Here is a 12,235-nt window from a genome sequence, read left to right on the forward strand (position 1 = left end):
GCGTCGCTTCGGCGGCGGCTGGCGGGGTGCGGGCGCCATGGAGCGGTACTCCGGCGCCTTGGAGGAGGCTGTGGACGGAGCCCGGCAGCAGGAGCGGCACTACCAGTTGCTGTCCGCACTGCAGGGCCTGGTCAAGGAGCTGCCCAGGTGCGCGGCCTCGGGGCGCGCTGGGTGGGCGGGGCCGCGGGCAGGCGGCTCGGCCCCGCCCCGCTCACCGCGCCCTCCTCCCGCAGCTCCTTCCAGCAGCGCCTGTCCTACACCACGCTCAGTGACCTGGCCCTGGCGCTCCTCGACGGCACCGTCTTCGAGATCGTGCAGGGGCTGCTGGACATCCAGCACCTCACCGAGAAGAGCCTGTACAACCAGCGCCTGCGGCTGCAGAACGAGCACCGAGGTGCGCGGGGGCGACGGGACGGCCCAGCTCCCCGCGCGGGAGCTCGGCCTGCCCGGGCAGTTCCGGTCTCTGCGGGCGGAGGCCTTCGGCGGATACCGTTCGAAAGAAGCCCTTGAAATTGACCGGATCGAGGACGCGGGGCCACTGATGACAAATGGGTCAAGTCGGTTTTACTTTGTCAGTTGCAAAGTCATATTTTCGCAGGACATCCAGAAACTCCCTGCTCGCGCTCCCGCGTGCCCTCACTCCCCTTCCAGGCAGGATGGCCCGAGGCCTCTGTGGTTGGTCAGCCCACTGGCAGGTCTGGTGTTGGCGGTTGGCCGCCCGCAGTGATGCCCCGCAGTGTTGACAGCTCTGCAGCGCCCTTTAGTGTCAGTTTCCTCTCCGCAGCGCATCAAGTTCCCTTGCACTGATCCCTGAGGCACCCTCCAGAATCCGAAAACTTTTCCACTTGAGCCACGCGTTTGGCCAAAGCCTTCGGAGCCTTGGCCCCTCCCAGGCATCCCTACTGGGAATGGGAGGGGCCTCCGGAGCCCCTTCCTGCGAGGTATGCTGGTCAGCTCTTCCCGCCCCCTCAGATTTCCCACCTTTCTTATTTTATTTTTCCCCAACTTTTTATTTATTTGAAAAAGGTTAAGTATTTAGAAAAGTTGGAAGTATAATATAATGAATACTTATACATTCTCCAGCTACACTCAGTAACTGAAGTTTTGACAAAGTTCTTTGTGTCCGTAAGTGTGTGCAACACCACAGGGCTTCACCAGGGGTCCTCAGCATTCCTCTAGACCAGGGTTTTCAACAGCAGCGCTGTTAGCATTTGTGGCTGGACAGGTTTTTTTTTTTCTTTTTCTTTCTTTATTTATTTTTGGCTGCATTGGGTCTTCGTTGCAGTGCGCGGGCTTCTCATTGCGGTGGCTTCTCTTGTGGAGCGTGGGCTCTAGGCGCACGGGCTTCAGTAGTTGTGGCACGCGGGCTCAGTACTTGTGGCTCGCAGGCTCTAGAGCACAGGCTCAGTAGTTGTGGTGCACGGGCGCCGCGGCATGCGGGATCTTCCCAGACCAGGGCTTGAACCCATGTCCCCTGCTTTGGCAGGTGGATTCTTAACCACTGCGCCAGTCCTTGGACAAGTCTTAATGGTTCTTTGCTGAATGTTTAAAAGCATCCTTGGCTTCTAACTACTAGATTATAGTGGCACCTTCCCCCAATAATGACAGCCAGAAATGTCTCCAGACATCCTTGGGGGTCAGCCTTGGTCCAGTACTGAGAACCAGCGATCTAGAACAAGAACGCTCTCCTCTGTAACCACAATGGATAGAAATGAATCATTCCAGGGTGTGTTCTGACATTGAGTCCACGGTCACATACCGAAACTTGTCTCAAATTGTCAGTCCCTTTATAAGGATCCAGTGTGTGGTCATGTATTGCCATTGGTTACTTTGGTCTCTGCTTCTGAAACAGTTCCCAACATTTATTGTGGCACTCACTTTTTGAAGAGTCCAGGGTATTCTGCCTTAGAACGTCCCCACTGTGGATCTGTTGGATTGCCTCCTCGTGTTGACATTTTACCTCTTCCTCCATTTTCTGTGTTTCCTGTAAACTGGACAACATGACGATACACACGTTAAGCGTTTGTGGCAAAAATTTCTCCTAGTGATGTGAGGTCCCTTTCCTGTGGGGGCAGATGATAGACATCTGCCCCAGGATTAGTGTGTTTCTATCAGGAATGGATGTTGGGATTTGTCAAATCTTTTTTCTGCATCTATTGAGATGATCAAGTGGCTTTTTGGTTACGACGGTGAATTACATTGATTTTTAAAATTCCTGGGATAAACCGCATTCCTGGGATAAACCTTACTCAGTCATGATGAAGTATTCTTTTTGTCTATGTTGGTTTGATTTGCTAAAATCTTAAGAATTTTTACTTCTATGCTAGTGATGGACATTGGCCTGTAGTTCTCTTGTAACATTTTTGTCTGGTTTGAGTATCAGGGTGATACTCGCTTCACAGGATGAGCTGGGAAGTGTTCTCTTTGGTTTTCCAGAAGAATTTGTGTATAATTGGTACTACTTCTTCCCTAAATGTTTGGATGGTTGTCTTTGTACATGTTTTTTTAATATAATTATATTTTATTTATTTATTTTTGGCTGCGTTGGGTCTTCGTTGCTGGGCACGGGCTTTCTCTAGCTGCAGTGAGCTGGGGCTGCTCTTCGTTGTGGTGCCTGTGCTTCTCATTGTGGTGGCTTCTCGTTGTAGAGCACGGGCTCTAGGTGCGCGAGCTTCAGTAGTTGTGGCACGAGGGCTTAGTAGTTGTGGTTCATGGGCTCTAGAGCACAGGCTCAGTAGTTGTAGTGCACGAGCTTCATTGCTCCGCGGCATGTGGGATCTTCCCAGACCAGGGATCAAACCTGTATCCCCTGCATTGGCAGGCAGATTCTTAACCACTGCGCCACCAGGGAAGTCCCTGTACACATTGTTATTGAGGAATGAGATGCATACTCACAAATCCAAAGTACATAGCTGATACCTTTTAACGCTCAAATCATGCCACATTTGGCCAGTGGAAGAACAGTGGGCTGGCTCCTGTGTCCTTTTGATGTGTCCCCATCATTTTTGGAGCACTTCTTGCTTTCTGGTACAGGAAGGTGTTCAGGCTCATCTTTTCTTGTTCTTTCCCAGCCTCAGCCCCTCTTCTGACAGCCTGCTTCCAGCTTCCCCACACCAACAACCTTCCATCAGGATGGACCTTTCCCCTTTGCCACCGTAAAACTTTCCCACTCCTCCTGCCTTTGACTGGGTCTGTGCCAAATGCAGGCTGTCAGTAAGTAGTATTTGCTCTCGTTTTGGTGATTTTTGTTTATCTCCAGAGCTTAGTAGCTCAGGGAGCAAATCAGGCGCTCAGAATAATTTTTTTAAAGGGAGGGGGGCAGCAAAGGAAAAAGCCATGTCTCCATGGAGCCCTGGTTCCTTTTAGTGGGGAGTTTTGATAACTCTTCAGACACTTCGCTTCTTGTCCTTTGGAAGGTTTTGTGCTGTCAGCAGCGGGAAAGTGCCTGTGACTTTCTGCTTTTCCTTCCTCTGACTTAGCAGGTGGTGGTTGGCTGCCATTGCTTTCCTTGGTCATTGCAAAGGCCAGGCCCCCGCCCGGGCAGTGGGTGCAGCTCTCTTTTTGCCTCTGGTTGCTCACCCTGTGGAATCTGGAAGTTGACCTGAGATTTGTAGCGAAGTTGATAAATGGGGTGAAGATGACATTTCCCTGCATTTATCTGTTTCCTTGCATCCTGCCTCCACACGTTGTAAATGTTAACTGGGGAGTGTCTTTCTCATCTCTTTGTTTATGGAAATGTCTTCAGGGTGGCCCTCAGCTTCAGACTCACTTAGTGTGATAAATGCCATAGTCGAGATGTGCACGCAGTGCGAAGAAACAGGAGATTGGGGAACCTCAGGGGTCCTCCAGAGAAGGGCTGTAACGTGAGGTCTCTGCCGAGGACCGAGTGGTGGCCTTGTGTCTTATAGCCGGGACCCCTCCTCACAGGGGAGATCTGGCCACTTGACACTTACTAGTCTAGGATTTTGGCTGCATAGTGTTGAGTGTTCTGTTTTGTGATTGGTTTCTTTCTATCCCATGCTACCTTTCTCTTCTGTCCAGTCCTGTACAATTAGTGGGGACTGTGGAAGCTTTCCTTGGTGGTCGTGGTGGCCCCTCTTGGAGCAACACAGACTCTCTGGCACATGGCCTCTGCCGGCTCATGCCATCTATTGAAAAATTAATCAATAGTCAGTCTAAGAAAGAAATGGAAAATTTTAGTCGATCCAACCTGAGGATTCTAACCTGGAGACAGTCTTTCCGAAAGCTCTGAGGACTGTCCCAAAGAGGTGAGGAGGGAGGCCAGTATATATGTGATTTTGGTGAAGGGGTACATGTAACCAAGCATGCAGCTTGGTAGAAGGTTACTGCTATTCACGAGGAACAGATAGCTTAGTTAATGGTTTTAGTGCATTTCTAAGTATGGGAAGATGCAACAAACTGTATTCATAAAATTTTCTCCTGAAAATATCCAAGTGTCTGAGGGCCAGTTCTGCCAGTTTTCCCAGAGCACAAAGTGCCTCATCCCGATCTTCACCCTGAATTCCTTTCAGGTAGGTCAGCAACTGCAGTGGTTAATGACTTGATTCTTGTAGAACTGGGTGGTGGGCAACATTCTCTCTGTTACAGTCCCTTCTCTTTCAGTCTTTTTTTTTTTTTTTAATCAGTGTTACTTTATTCTTTTTTTACAATTAATTTATTTTTGGCTCTGTTGGGTCTTCGTTTCTGTGCGAGGGCTTTCTCTAGTTGCGGCGAGCGGGGGCCGCTCTTCATCGCGGTGCGCGGGCCTCTCACTGTCGTGGCCTCTCTTGTTGCGGAGCACAAGCTCCAGACACGCAGGCTCAGTAGTTGTGGCGCACGGGCCTAGTTGCTCCGTGGCATGTGGGATCTTCCCAGACCAGGGCTTGAACCCGTGTCCCCTGCATTGGCAGGCAGATTCTCAACTACTGCGCCACCAGGGAAGCCCCTCTTTCAGTCTTAATTTCGACCAAGGTTTGGGAGGCATTTCATGACCAATTTGTCCCACGGTGTTAGGAATGCTCATTCCCAGGTCAGGCGAGGATTTCCTTGATAGGCCACTCAATGTGCTGTTACCAGACTAGACCCTGTTAACTAACAGTAGCCCAAGGCCTCCGGGCTGCCTGTCCTACTAGTCTGTTATTGCCCTGTTGTTGCTTCTTCCCACATCTAGAGCTACACTATTACAATCCCTGATCTTACAGAACTATATATTTGGTCAGTTGTTTCAGGTCTTATAGTCATCATTATCTTTATTGGAGGCTTAGCCACACATTTGGTCATTAAAGAAACAATAATCTTGTAAAATAGGCAGAAATATAGCTAGTGACATTAATAAGGTCATCAGTAAGTATTTAAGCTGAGAACTCCAGCCCAGTGTCTCCCCAGGTCGTCTGACCAGTCTGTTCTGCACCAATCGCTGTCTTTAAGGGAAATGATATTGTGGCCTTGTCCATAAAGTCCACCAAAGACATCTGCATGTACAAGGCCAGTGGTGGGTCATCATGACCCCTTACAGGACTGAGAAAGGAATGTTACCTCCTAAGGAGTTACATGGCTGGCACCAGAAGGAGAAAAATTGATCTTTGTGGTTGAGCAGGTATTTCTGCCATTGGGGATTCTGGTTCATGCTTAATGCAGATGCACAACGTTCAGTGGAGGGAAAGGAGGAGGCTCAAATGAGCAGAGAAAAAATTTTATTTAAATGTTGTGTGTCTTGCCTTAAAATCTGAATTTTATTTCATCACATCCTTGGGCCCCTCAGGGTCTGTGCCCACCCTACTCCCTCTAGGAGCTGTGGATAGGGTACAGGGTGGCTCTGCACCCCTCACCACCACCAAGGGCAGCACTGAGGGGGAGTGACTGCCACACCCCAGGGCAGAGGCCACTCTCCTCGTCCTCCTTTCCCAGGCCTTTGCCTGGGTGGTCTTTTGGATGTCTCAGTGGATGTCCCTTGGATGATGGCAGGTCACGCTGGACTCCTGGCCTGTAGCCAGCATCTGAGCCTAGAAACCTCTAGACCGCAATCTCCTCCCTCCCTATCCACAATTCTCTGAGCTCAGGCTGCAGCCCTGGCTCCACCCCCATAACCATACACTTGGCCTCACCCTTCTCTAGTGCCCTGGAGCCCTGCTGCTGGAGAAGGGCCGTACCCTGGGTGAGGGCCCGCCTGAGTGGGCTGGGGGCTGGGTGTCCAGAGCTCCACCCGGCTCCCAGTGCAGGCCTCCCTCACGTCCACGCCTCTGCCCTGCTTCTCTGTGGTGGTGGGACAGCTGGAGCAGGCCCCCTCCTTACCCCTCTGCCACCTGCTGATAACCCCTCTGGTCTTGTCCCCTTCCAGTGCTCAGGCAGGCGCTGCGGCAGAAACACCAGGAAGCCCAGCAGGCCTGCCGGCCCCACAACCTGCCTGTGCTCCAGGCGGCCCAGCAGCGCGAGCTAGAGGTAGGGGTGTGGGCAGGGTGGGCACCACCTGAGCTCTGCTGAGAGGGCCGTAGAGGAGGGGCTTCGGGTGGCTTGGGAGCCACTGGCCAGCCTGGGCCTCAGCCTGGGGTGGGCCGCGAAGGCTCCATGTGCCCACATGTGGCTCTTCACTGTCGGGGGTTGGGGTGTGCTTGGAGTGGATGGAGAGTGTGTGATCCCCCCACTCCCCTCCTCCTGCTCCTCGAGACAGCAGCTCCTAATGGGCTGGGCCTGTACAGGGCAGGTGTGAGTGGGGGCCATTGTGCCCCATGGCCTTGGGGATGAGGGCAGTGGTGGGATGATGGAGCCAGCAAGTCCTGCTTCCACGTTGCCTGGGAACAACGCAGAGGCCCACCCATAACCAAGAAGCCACCAGTGGTGGGCTGCATGTGGAGGCGTGTGCAGGGTCCCAAGGCAGCCCCAAGCCAGGGCATGCAGGGAGGAGGTGCTGAGCCGGGCTTGGCCGCAGCTCCAGTGGGGAGGAAACATACGCAAAGGCCCAGAGATGGTGGCCAGCTTGACAGTCAGCAGAGGTGGAGCCAGCATCTGGCCAGCTCATGGTGGTCCTGGGCTGTCAGGGCTGGGCGAGGCCTGGCACAGCAAAGGGAGGACACCTGACAGGAGGTGCTGGAGGAAGGGCATTTGGGGCAGGTCATCTGAGCCCCTCTGCAGGGTTCTGTGTGGCTAAGGAGGGACGGACCTGGGTGCAGTACGGGATCCATCCATAGTCTGGGAGCTGGATCCACTGGGAGGTGGGGAGGGGCCAGAGGAGGTGACAGGCCAGGAATGTGTGTGTGAGGCACTGATGGGCAGGAGGCTGAGCCCCTGAGCTGCCTTCACCGTGGCAGGCGGTGGAGCACCGGATCCGTGAGGAGCAGCGGGCGATGGACCAGAAGATTGTCCTGGAGCTGGACCGGAAGGTGGCGGACCAGCAGAGCACACTGGAGAAGGCAGGGGTCGCCGGCTTCTATGTGACCACCAACCCGCAGGTCAGTGGCACAGGCCTGCCCCGGCACAGCCCAGGGGATGTTGGTCCCCAAGGCTAGATTCCATATGGGGTTTTAGCTGGTCGCTGGGAGCCCAGGCCCAGGGTGTGTGGGGACAGGGGACATGGTGAGTTAGGGAGGCTCCAGGAAGGGTTTCTGCGTTGTGCTCAGCATGGAGGCCGGTCACACTGCCTCCGCCACAGGAGGGTAAGCCATGTGACTACAGGGCATTGCCCACCTTCCCTGGGTTCGCTATGCCCTACAGGGCCTCGTGTGCAGTTCCCCTACATCCCTGCACACACCTCCACTTATGGCAAGCCAGGGCAACTGCAGGCCCTGCCACAGGTGGAGTCCCAGCACCTGCCCCTTTCTGGCAGGTGGTAGCCAGGCTTCACTGGAAGTCAGCCCCATGGGCTCAAGCCTGGTGCTCTCTAGGTCCTGGTATCTGCCCTGGGTCCTTGGGTAAAGGAGGCTGCTTCCTGGGGCCTTTGCCAGGGCTAAAGGGGACCTCACAGTGGCCCCTCTGCATCCCAGGAGCTGACGCTACAGATGAACCTATTGGAACTCATCCGGAAGCTGCAGCAGAGGGGCTGCCAGGTGGGGAAGGCGGCACTATGACCAGGCAGGGTTCCTGCCAGTGACCCGCTGCCCATCTTGGCTGGGAAGACAACCCTGTTCCACAGTCACCAAAGGCAGCAGAAAGCTGAGTGGCGCTCATCTTCCTGAAGTCTGGCCACCACCCTCCCAGCTGCTTGCAGGAGGGGCACCCCGTGAGGAGAAGCTAGGTGGACCTGGGCTGCGTCTGCCACCCACCTTCACCTGGGCTTTTTTGTCCAAAGCTAGGGTGGGAAGGTAAAGGGAAGAGTGGGCCCAGCCTTCCGGCTGTCTGCCCCAGGCTTCCGATGTGTTCTGCTTTCGGCCCCTCCCTTGGCAGGTGCAGCCCCCGAGTAGGAAAGGCTCATGAGCTGCATGTGACCCCGAGAAATAAAGACACCTCAGCATGGCCTGCACGTGGCTTGCATGACAGCTCTGTGGTGCCTGTCGTGACCAGGGCCTAGCTAGGGCCCTTGCCTGTGGGCTCCGTGGCCTACAGAGGAATCAGCAGAAGATGGCCCCACCCCCATGTCACAGAGGCCCCTCCCTGGGGCAAGTCCGAGGGCACTAGGGCCACATCCAGTCTGCTCTGTGGGGCGGTCAGAGCAGCCAGAGCCTGGTGTGGGTCACTGGGGCCGCTGGGGTGAAGGGCACAGAGCAGCAGGAAGGGTCTGAGGGAGGAAGAGACTGAGGATGGGGAAGCACCAAGCCCACTCTGGGGAGTGTGCTGTCTGCATTGGTCTGAGCCCCAGCTGTGGGGTTGGAGGTGAGGGTATCCAGTGCCCTGCGTGGCTGGGTCTGCAATACGGCTTGAAGGCAGGTGTTGGTGGGTCCACCCTGCCCAAGGTGTGCCGGGGGCGCGTGACACAGGAGAGGCCGAGCATGAGGCTTCTCGGGCCATCGGAGCCACTCCCTCTGCCACTGACTGCACGTGAGGGCTCTGCAGGGAAGAACATCGTGGGCCTGGAGTCAAGGGCTCTTAGCTGCAGAAACAGTGGTTTATTGACAGGCCACCTTTCCCAGCCAGCCACTGCCCACCTGTGGGGCTCAGGGCCCATGGGTTGAACCCTGCAGTAGGTGGTTCTTCAGGCCCAAGGTCGTGGGGGTGGGCAGAGATGCAGCCATGCTCGCTCACTGGAGGGCGGTTTCTGACAGTTCCCAGCAGCTCTGGCAGGTAACGGAAATAGCCCGCACCAGGGTGCCCATGGGCAGGGGCCAGTGGGGTCTCACAGTCTGGGGTGTAAAAAGTGTTGTGTGTGAGGTTGGGGTCGGGCTGTAGCCCTGGGTGGTCGCAGCCCAGGTGAGGATGCGTTGGGACGTGGCCACAGCACTAGGCCGGGCGGTGGAAGAGGCTGCCCGTGCGGAGCCTCCGCTTGAGCTCCTGCCAAAGCAGCTGCCACTCCCTCTGGGCGCCCTTCATGACTCCGCTGTTCTCTAGGGCTCGGCGGGACAGGTAGGGCAGCACCTCCATCACAGGGCCGTAAGGCACGTACTTGTACACGGGGTAGCCTGCCTGTCCTGCACATAGGGGTGGAGGCGGTCAGTCCCAGCACCTCCGCCCCTGCCCCCCGCCCCCCCACCGGAAGCCCAGCTCACCTAGCGGGAAGCTTATCTGGTCGCACATACCCAGAAGCTGTCCAAAGTACACCTGGCAATCGGCGGGGTGCAGGCCCAGTTCCTCCATCCTGTGAACAGGCAGGGTGGTGGGTAAGACCCTCCCTCCACCCCCAGATCCCCACCCACAGGGTAGGGCGTGGGCATAGGCTCTCTCCTGCATAGACCAGGCCTCTTCCCCGCTGCTGCTGCCGCTGCCTCAACCCAAGGCCACCAAGTGCCCCCCTTCCCCAGCCAGCCTCCCTCTTGCTGTGCTTGCTCCCCGATGGCCCCTTCCCTGCTACCCACTATGACCCAGCAAGGCAGATTCACCCAGTGGCCAGCCCTTGGTGTGGCCTGGGAAGCTCTCAGCCCTCCCACCATCCCCTTCTCAAACCCCTCAGAGTTACGTTGCCTCTGTGTTTCCAGCCCTGCGACCCCACCTCCAGCTTCTCATCCTCCCCTTGCTGCCTGCCCTGTCCGTAAGGCAGTCACCAGGTACTGGTGGCAACTGAGCCTTTGGAAGGCGGGTGGTCTGAATTGAGGTGCACTGCAAGTGTCAAACACATGGGCTTTTGAAGACAGTGTGAAAACTGAATGTAAAATATCTCACTGTTTTTCTGAAAACATGTTTAAATGGTACTATTTTGGATATGTGGGGTTAATTAAAATGTGTATCAAAATTAACTTCATTTTTTTTAACGTGGCTATGAAATATTTGGGGTTAAAAATGTGGCTCGAATTTCTATTAGTGCTACTCAGACGTTGAGGTGGGGGCCCCCAAATCTGTCCACACCCTCTCCTATCCTCACACCTCCCCTCGTAGGATCTTTAAAAAATTCCCAGGGTTTGAAATATCTGTGCATTGATGATTCCCACGTTTTTACCTCTGGCTTCCTGCACATGCAGATACAGACTCAGCCTATCAGCACCAGCAGTCTATAGCCCGCCCCCATCCTTCCACCCCACAGGGGCGTGTTCCACCTGGGTCCTCACACCCACCCAGGCTACAGGCTGGGCCTGCTGGTCCCCATCCCTGCCCTTGGAGCCCCCCTCCCTTCTCACTGTCTCAGGACCCCACCCCAGGCTTCCAGAGCACTTAGCGCCTCTTACCCTGGGGCATCCCAGACCGTTTCTCTCCTTCCCCCAGGGCTAGGCTCCAAGGTCGGGCCCCAGTCTGCACAGTGTTGCCCAGTGTTGCCCAGCTTACATGTCTCTGTCCCCCGTGAGAGCAGGGCTGCCACTGTGTTGCTGCCTGATGGTGGTGGGAACACTCATGTGGCGTCCTGCAAAAACTGACTCCTCCCCTGCTGCTGCCCCTTCCCTGCCAGTGTCCATGCCTGCTGCCATGTGACTGTAGCTTTGCCCAGCACAGAAAGAGGTTCTCTCCATCTGGACGGCAATATCTGGGCTGAGCATGACTTCCTTTAGCCAACAGAACGATAGCAAATGTGACATGGGCAGAGGCTTGCCCCCTCCAGGGCTTCTGGTAGTCTGAGACCACCTGTGGAGAAGCCTAAGCTGGCCTGTAGGACACCCAACATGTGATGCAGTGCGCTTTGCTGTCCCAGCCACAAATGAGGCCATTTAGGGCCAACCAGACACCATGTGACCACGGATGCAGGATAGGCCCCAGGCAAGGCCAGCAGAAGCAGCCTGAAGCAGAGCCCAGCCCACACTGCTGGCTCACAGAACATACTGTGTTCAGACGTCTGAATTTTGGGTTGGTTTGTTAACTCAGCCAAAGCTAATCTGACTGAGGTCTCTAATGTGTGGCATCAGAGGCCCACACTGCTGCCCCTGGGAAGACCAGCCCAAGGTGTTCAAGGCTCTGTGGCCCCTGAAGCAGGTGCACAGGACCTTGGCCTGGCATGGGCCGCGGAGCCTGTGAGACGGGCAAGCGCTCAGCTGGCACTCAGCATGGGGGGAGCCGTGTCTAGGGCAGGAGGCCACCGCGGCCAAGATGGGGAGGCCACACGTGCTCCCAGTGGCAAGATCCAGAAATCAGGTGAAAGGAAGCCCTTCTGAGGGCAGGTTATACCTTTAGACGTTTCACTGTCCTCGCCTAGTCAGTCTGAGTGGACTAGCCTGTGACAAAAACCTATAACGGGGCAACCACAGGCTGCTGAGATGGTGATGGAAACCTCAGGAGGTCGGCACTGCCAGGCAGGAGCCAGGGCCTCTCTGTGCACATCGTCTTGGGGTGCACCCTGGTGCCGCACGGACCACTTCTGATCACGGTTCCATCACAGAATTGTACTTTTAAGCCTAAGTGAGAGCCAGCTTTTAAAATTTTCAACTCAGCCCTGTGTTCCTTCAAAAGTCAAAGAAGCCAGAACTGGGGTTTCCCTGGTGATGCAATGGTTAAGAATCTGCCTGCCAATGCAGGGGACACAGGTTCGAGCCCTGGTCCAGGAAGACCCCACGTGCCGCTGAGCAACTAAGCCCGTGCGCCATAACTACTGAGCCTGCGCTCTAGAGCCCGTGAGCCACAACTACTGAGCCCGCACGCCTAGAGCCTGTGCTCCACAACAAGAGAAGCCACTGCAGTGAGAAGCCCGTGCACTGCAACGAAGAATAGCTCCCACTTGCTGCAACTAGAGAAA

The 12,235-nt window shown here is 55.5% G+C and overlaps 2 protein-coding genes across 4 annotated transcripts in view; one reads left to right on the forward strand and one right to left on the reverse strand.

Annotated features, from left to right (window-relative positions):
- Nucleotides 1-9,355, forward strand: DGCR6L (DiGeorge syndrome critical region gene 6 like). Its single transcript, XM_079942379.1, has 5 exons — nucleotides 1-147; nucleotides 234-394; nucleotides 6,338-6,438; nucleotides 7,305-7,445; nucleotides 7,977-9,355. Exons 1-5 carry the CDS (start codon nucleotides 38-40, stop codon nucleotides 8,058-8,060), a joined length of 597 nt encoding a protein of 198 aa, XP_079798505.1. The 5' UTR covers nucleotides 1-37; the 3' UTR covers nucleotides 8,061-9,355.
- Nucleotides 1,913-12,235, reverse strand: part of PRODH (proline dehydrogenase 1) — a gene marked incomplete at its 3' end in the record, with an annotated part of 26,447 nt that continues 16,124 nt past the window's right edge. For 2 of the 3 annotated variants that reach the window (XM_079942376.1, XM_079942378.1), the window contains exons 13-14: nucleotides 9,633-9,721; nucleotides 9,367-9,554 (exon numbers count right to left, since the gene is read on the reverse strand). In XM_079942376.1, the coding sequence (XP_079798502.1) occupies nucleotides 9,367-9,554; nucleotides 9,633-9,721 (277 nt within the window). Of the gene's footprint in view, nucleotides 1,992-9,366; nucleotides 9,555-9,632; nucleotides 9,722-12,235 lie in introns of those variants that run through there. The other variant, XM_079942377.1, reaches the window with a different exon arrangement.

Source organism: Stenella coeruleoalba (assembly GCF_951394435.1).
Source record: "Stenella coeruleoalba genome assembly, chromosome: 14".
NCBI lineage: Eukaryota > Metazoa > Chordata > Mammalia > Artiodactyla > Delphinidae > Stenella > Stenella coeruleoalba.

Excerpts from the sequence above, each read along its gene's own strand:
- DGCR6L (XM_079942379.1), top strand. The coding sequence starts at position 38 with ATGGAGCGGTACTCCGGCGCCTTGGAGGAGGCTGTGGACGGAGCCCGG. Across the intron at positions 395-6,337 it reads GCTGCAGAACGAGCACCGAG|TGCTCAGGCAGGCGCTGCGG; the intron begins GTGCGCGGGGGC and ends GTCCCCTTCCAG. Across the intron at positions 6,439-7,304 it reads CCCAGCAGCGCGAGCTAGAG|GCGGTGGAGCACCGGATCCG; the intron begins GTAGGGGTGTGG and ends TCACCGTGGCAG.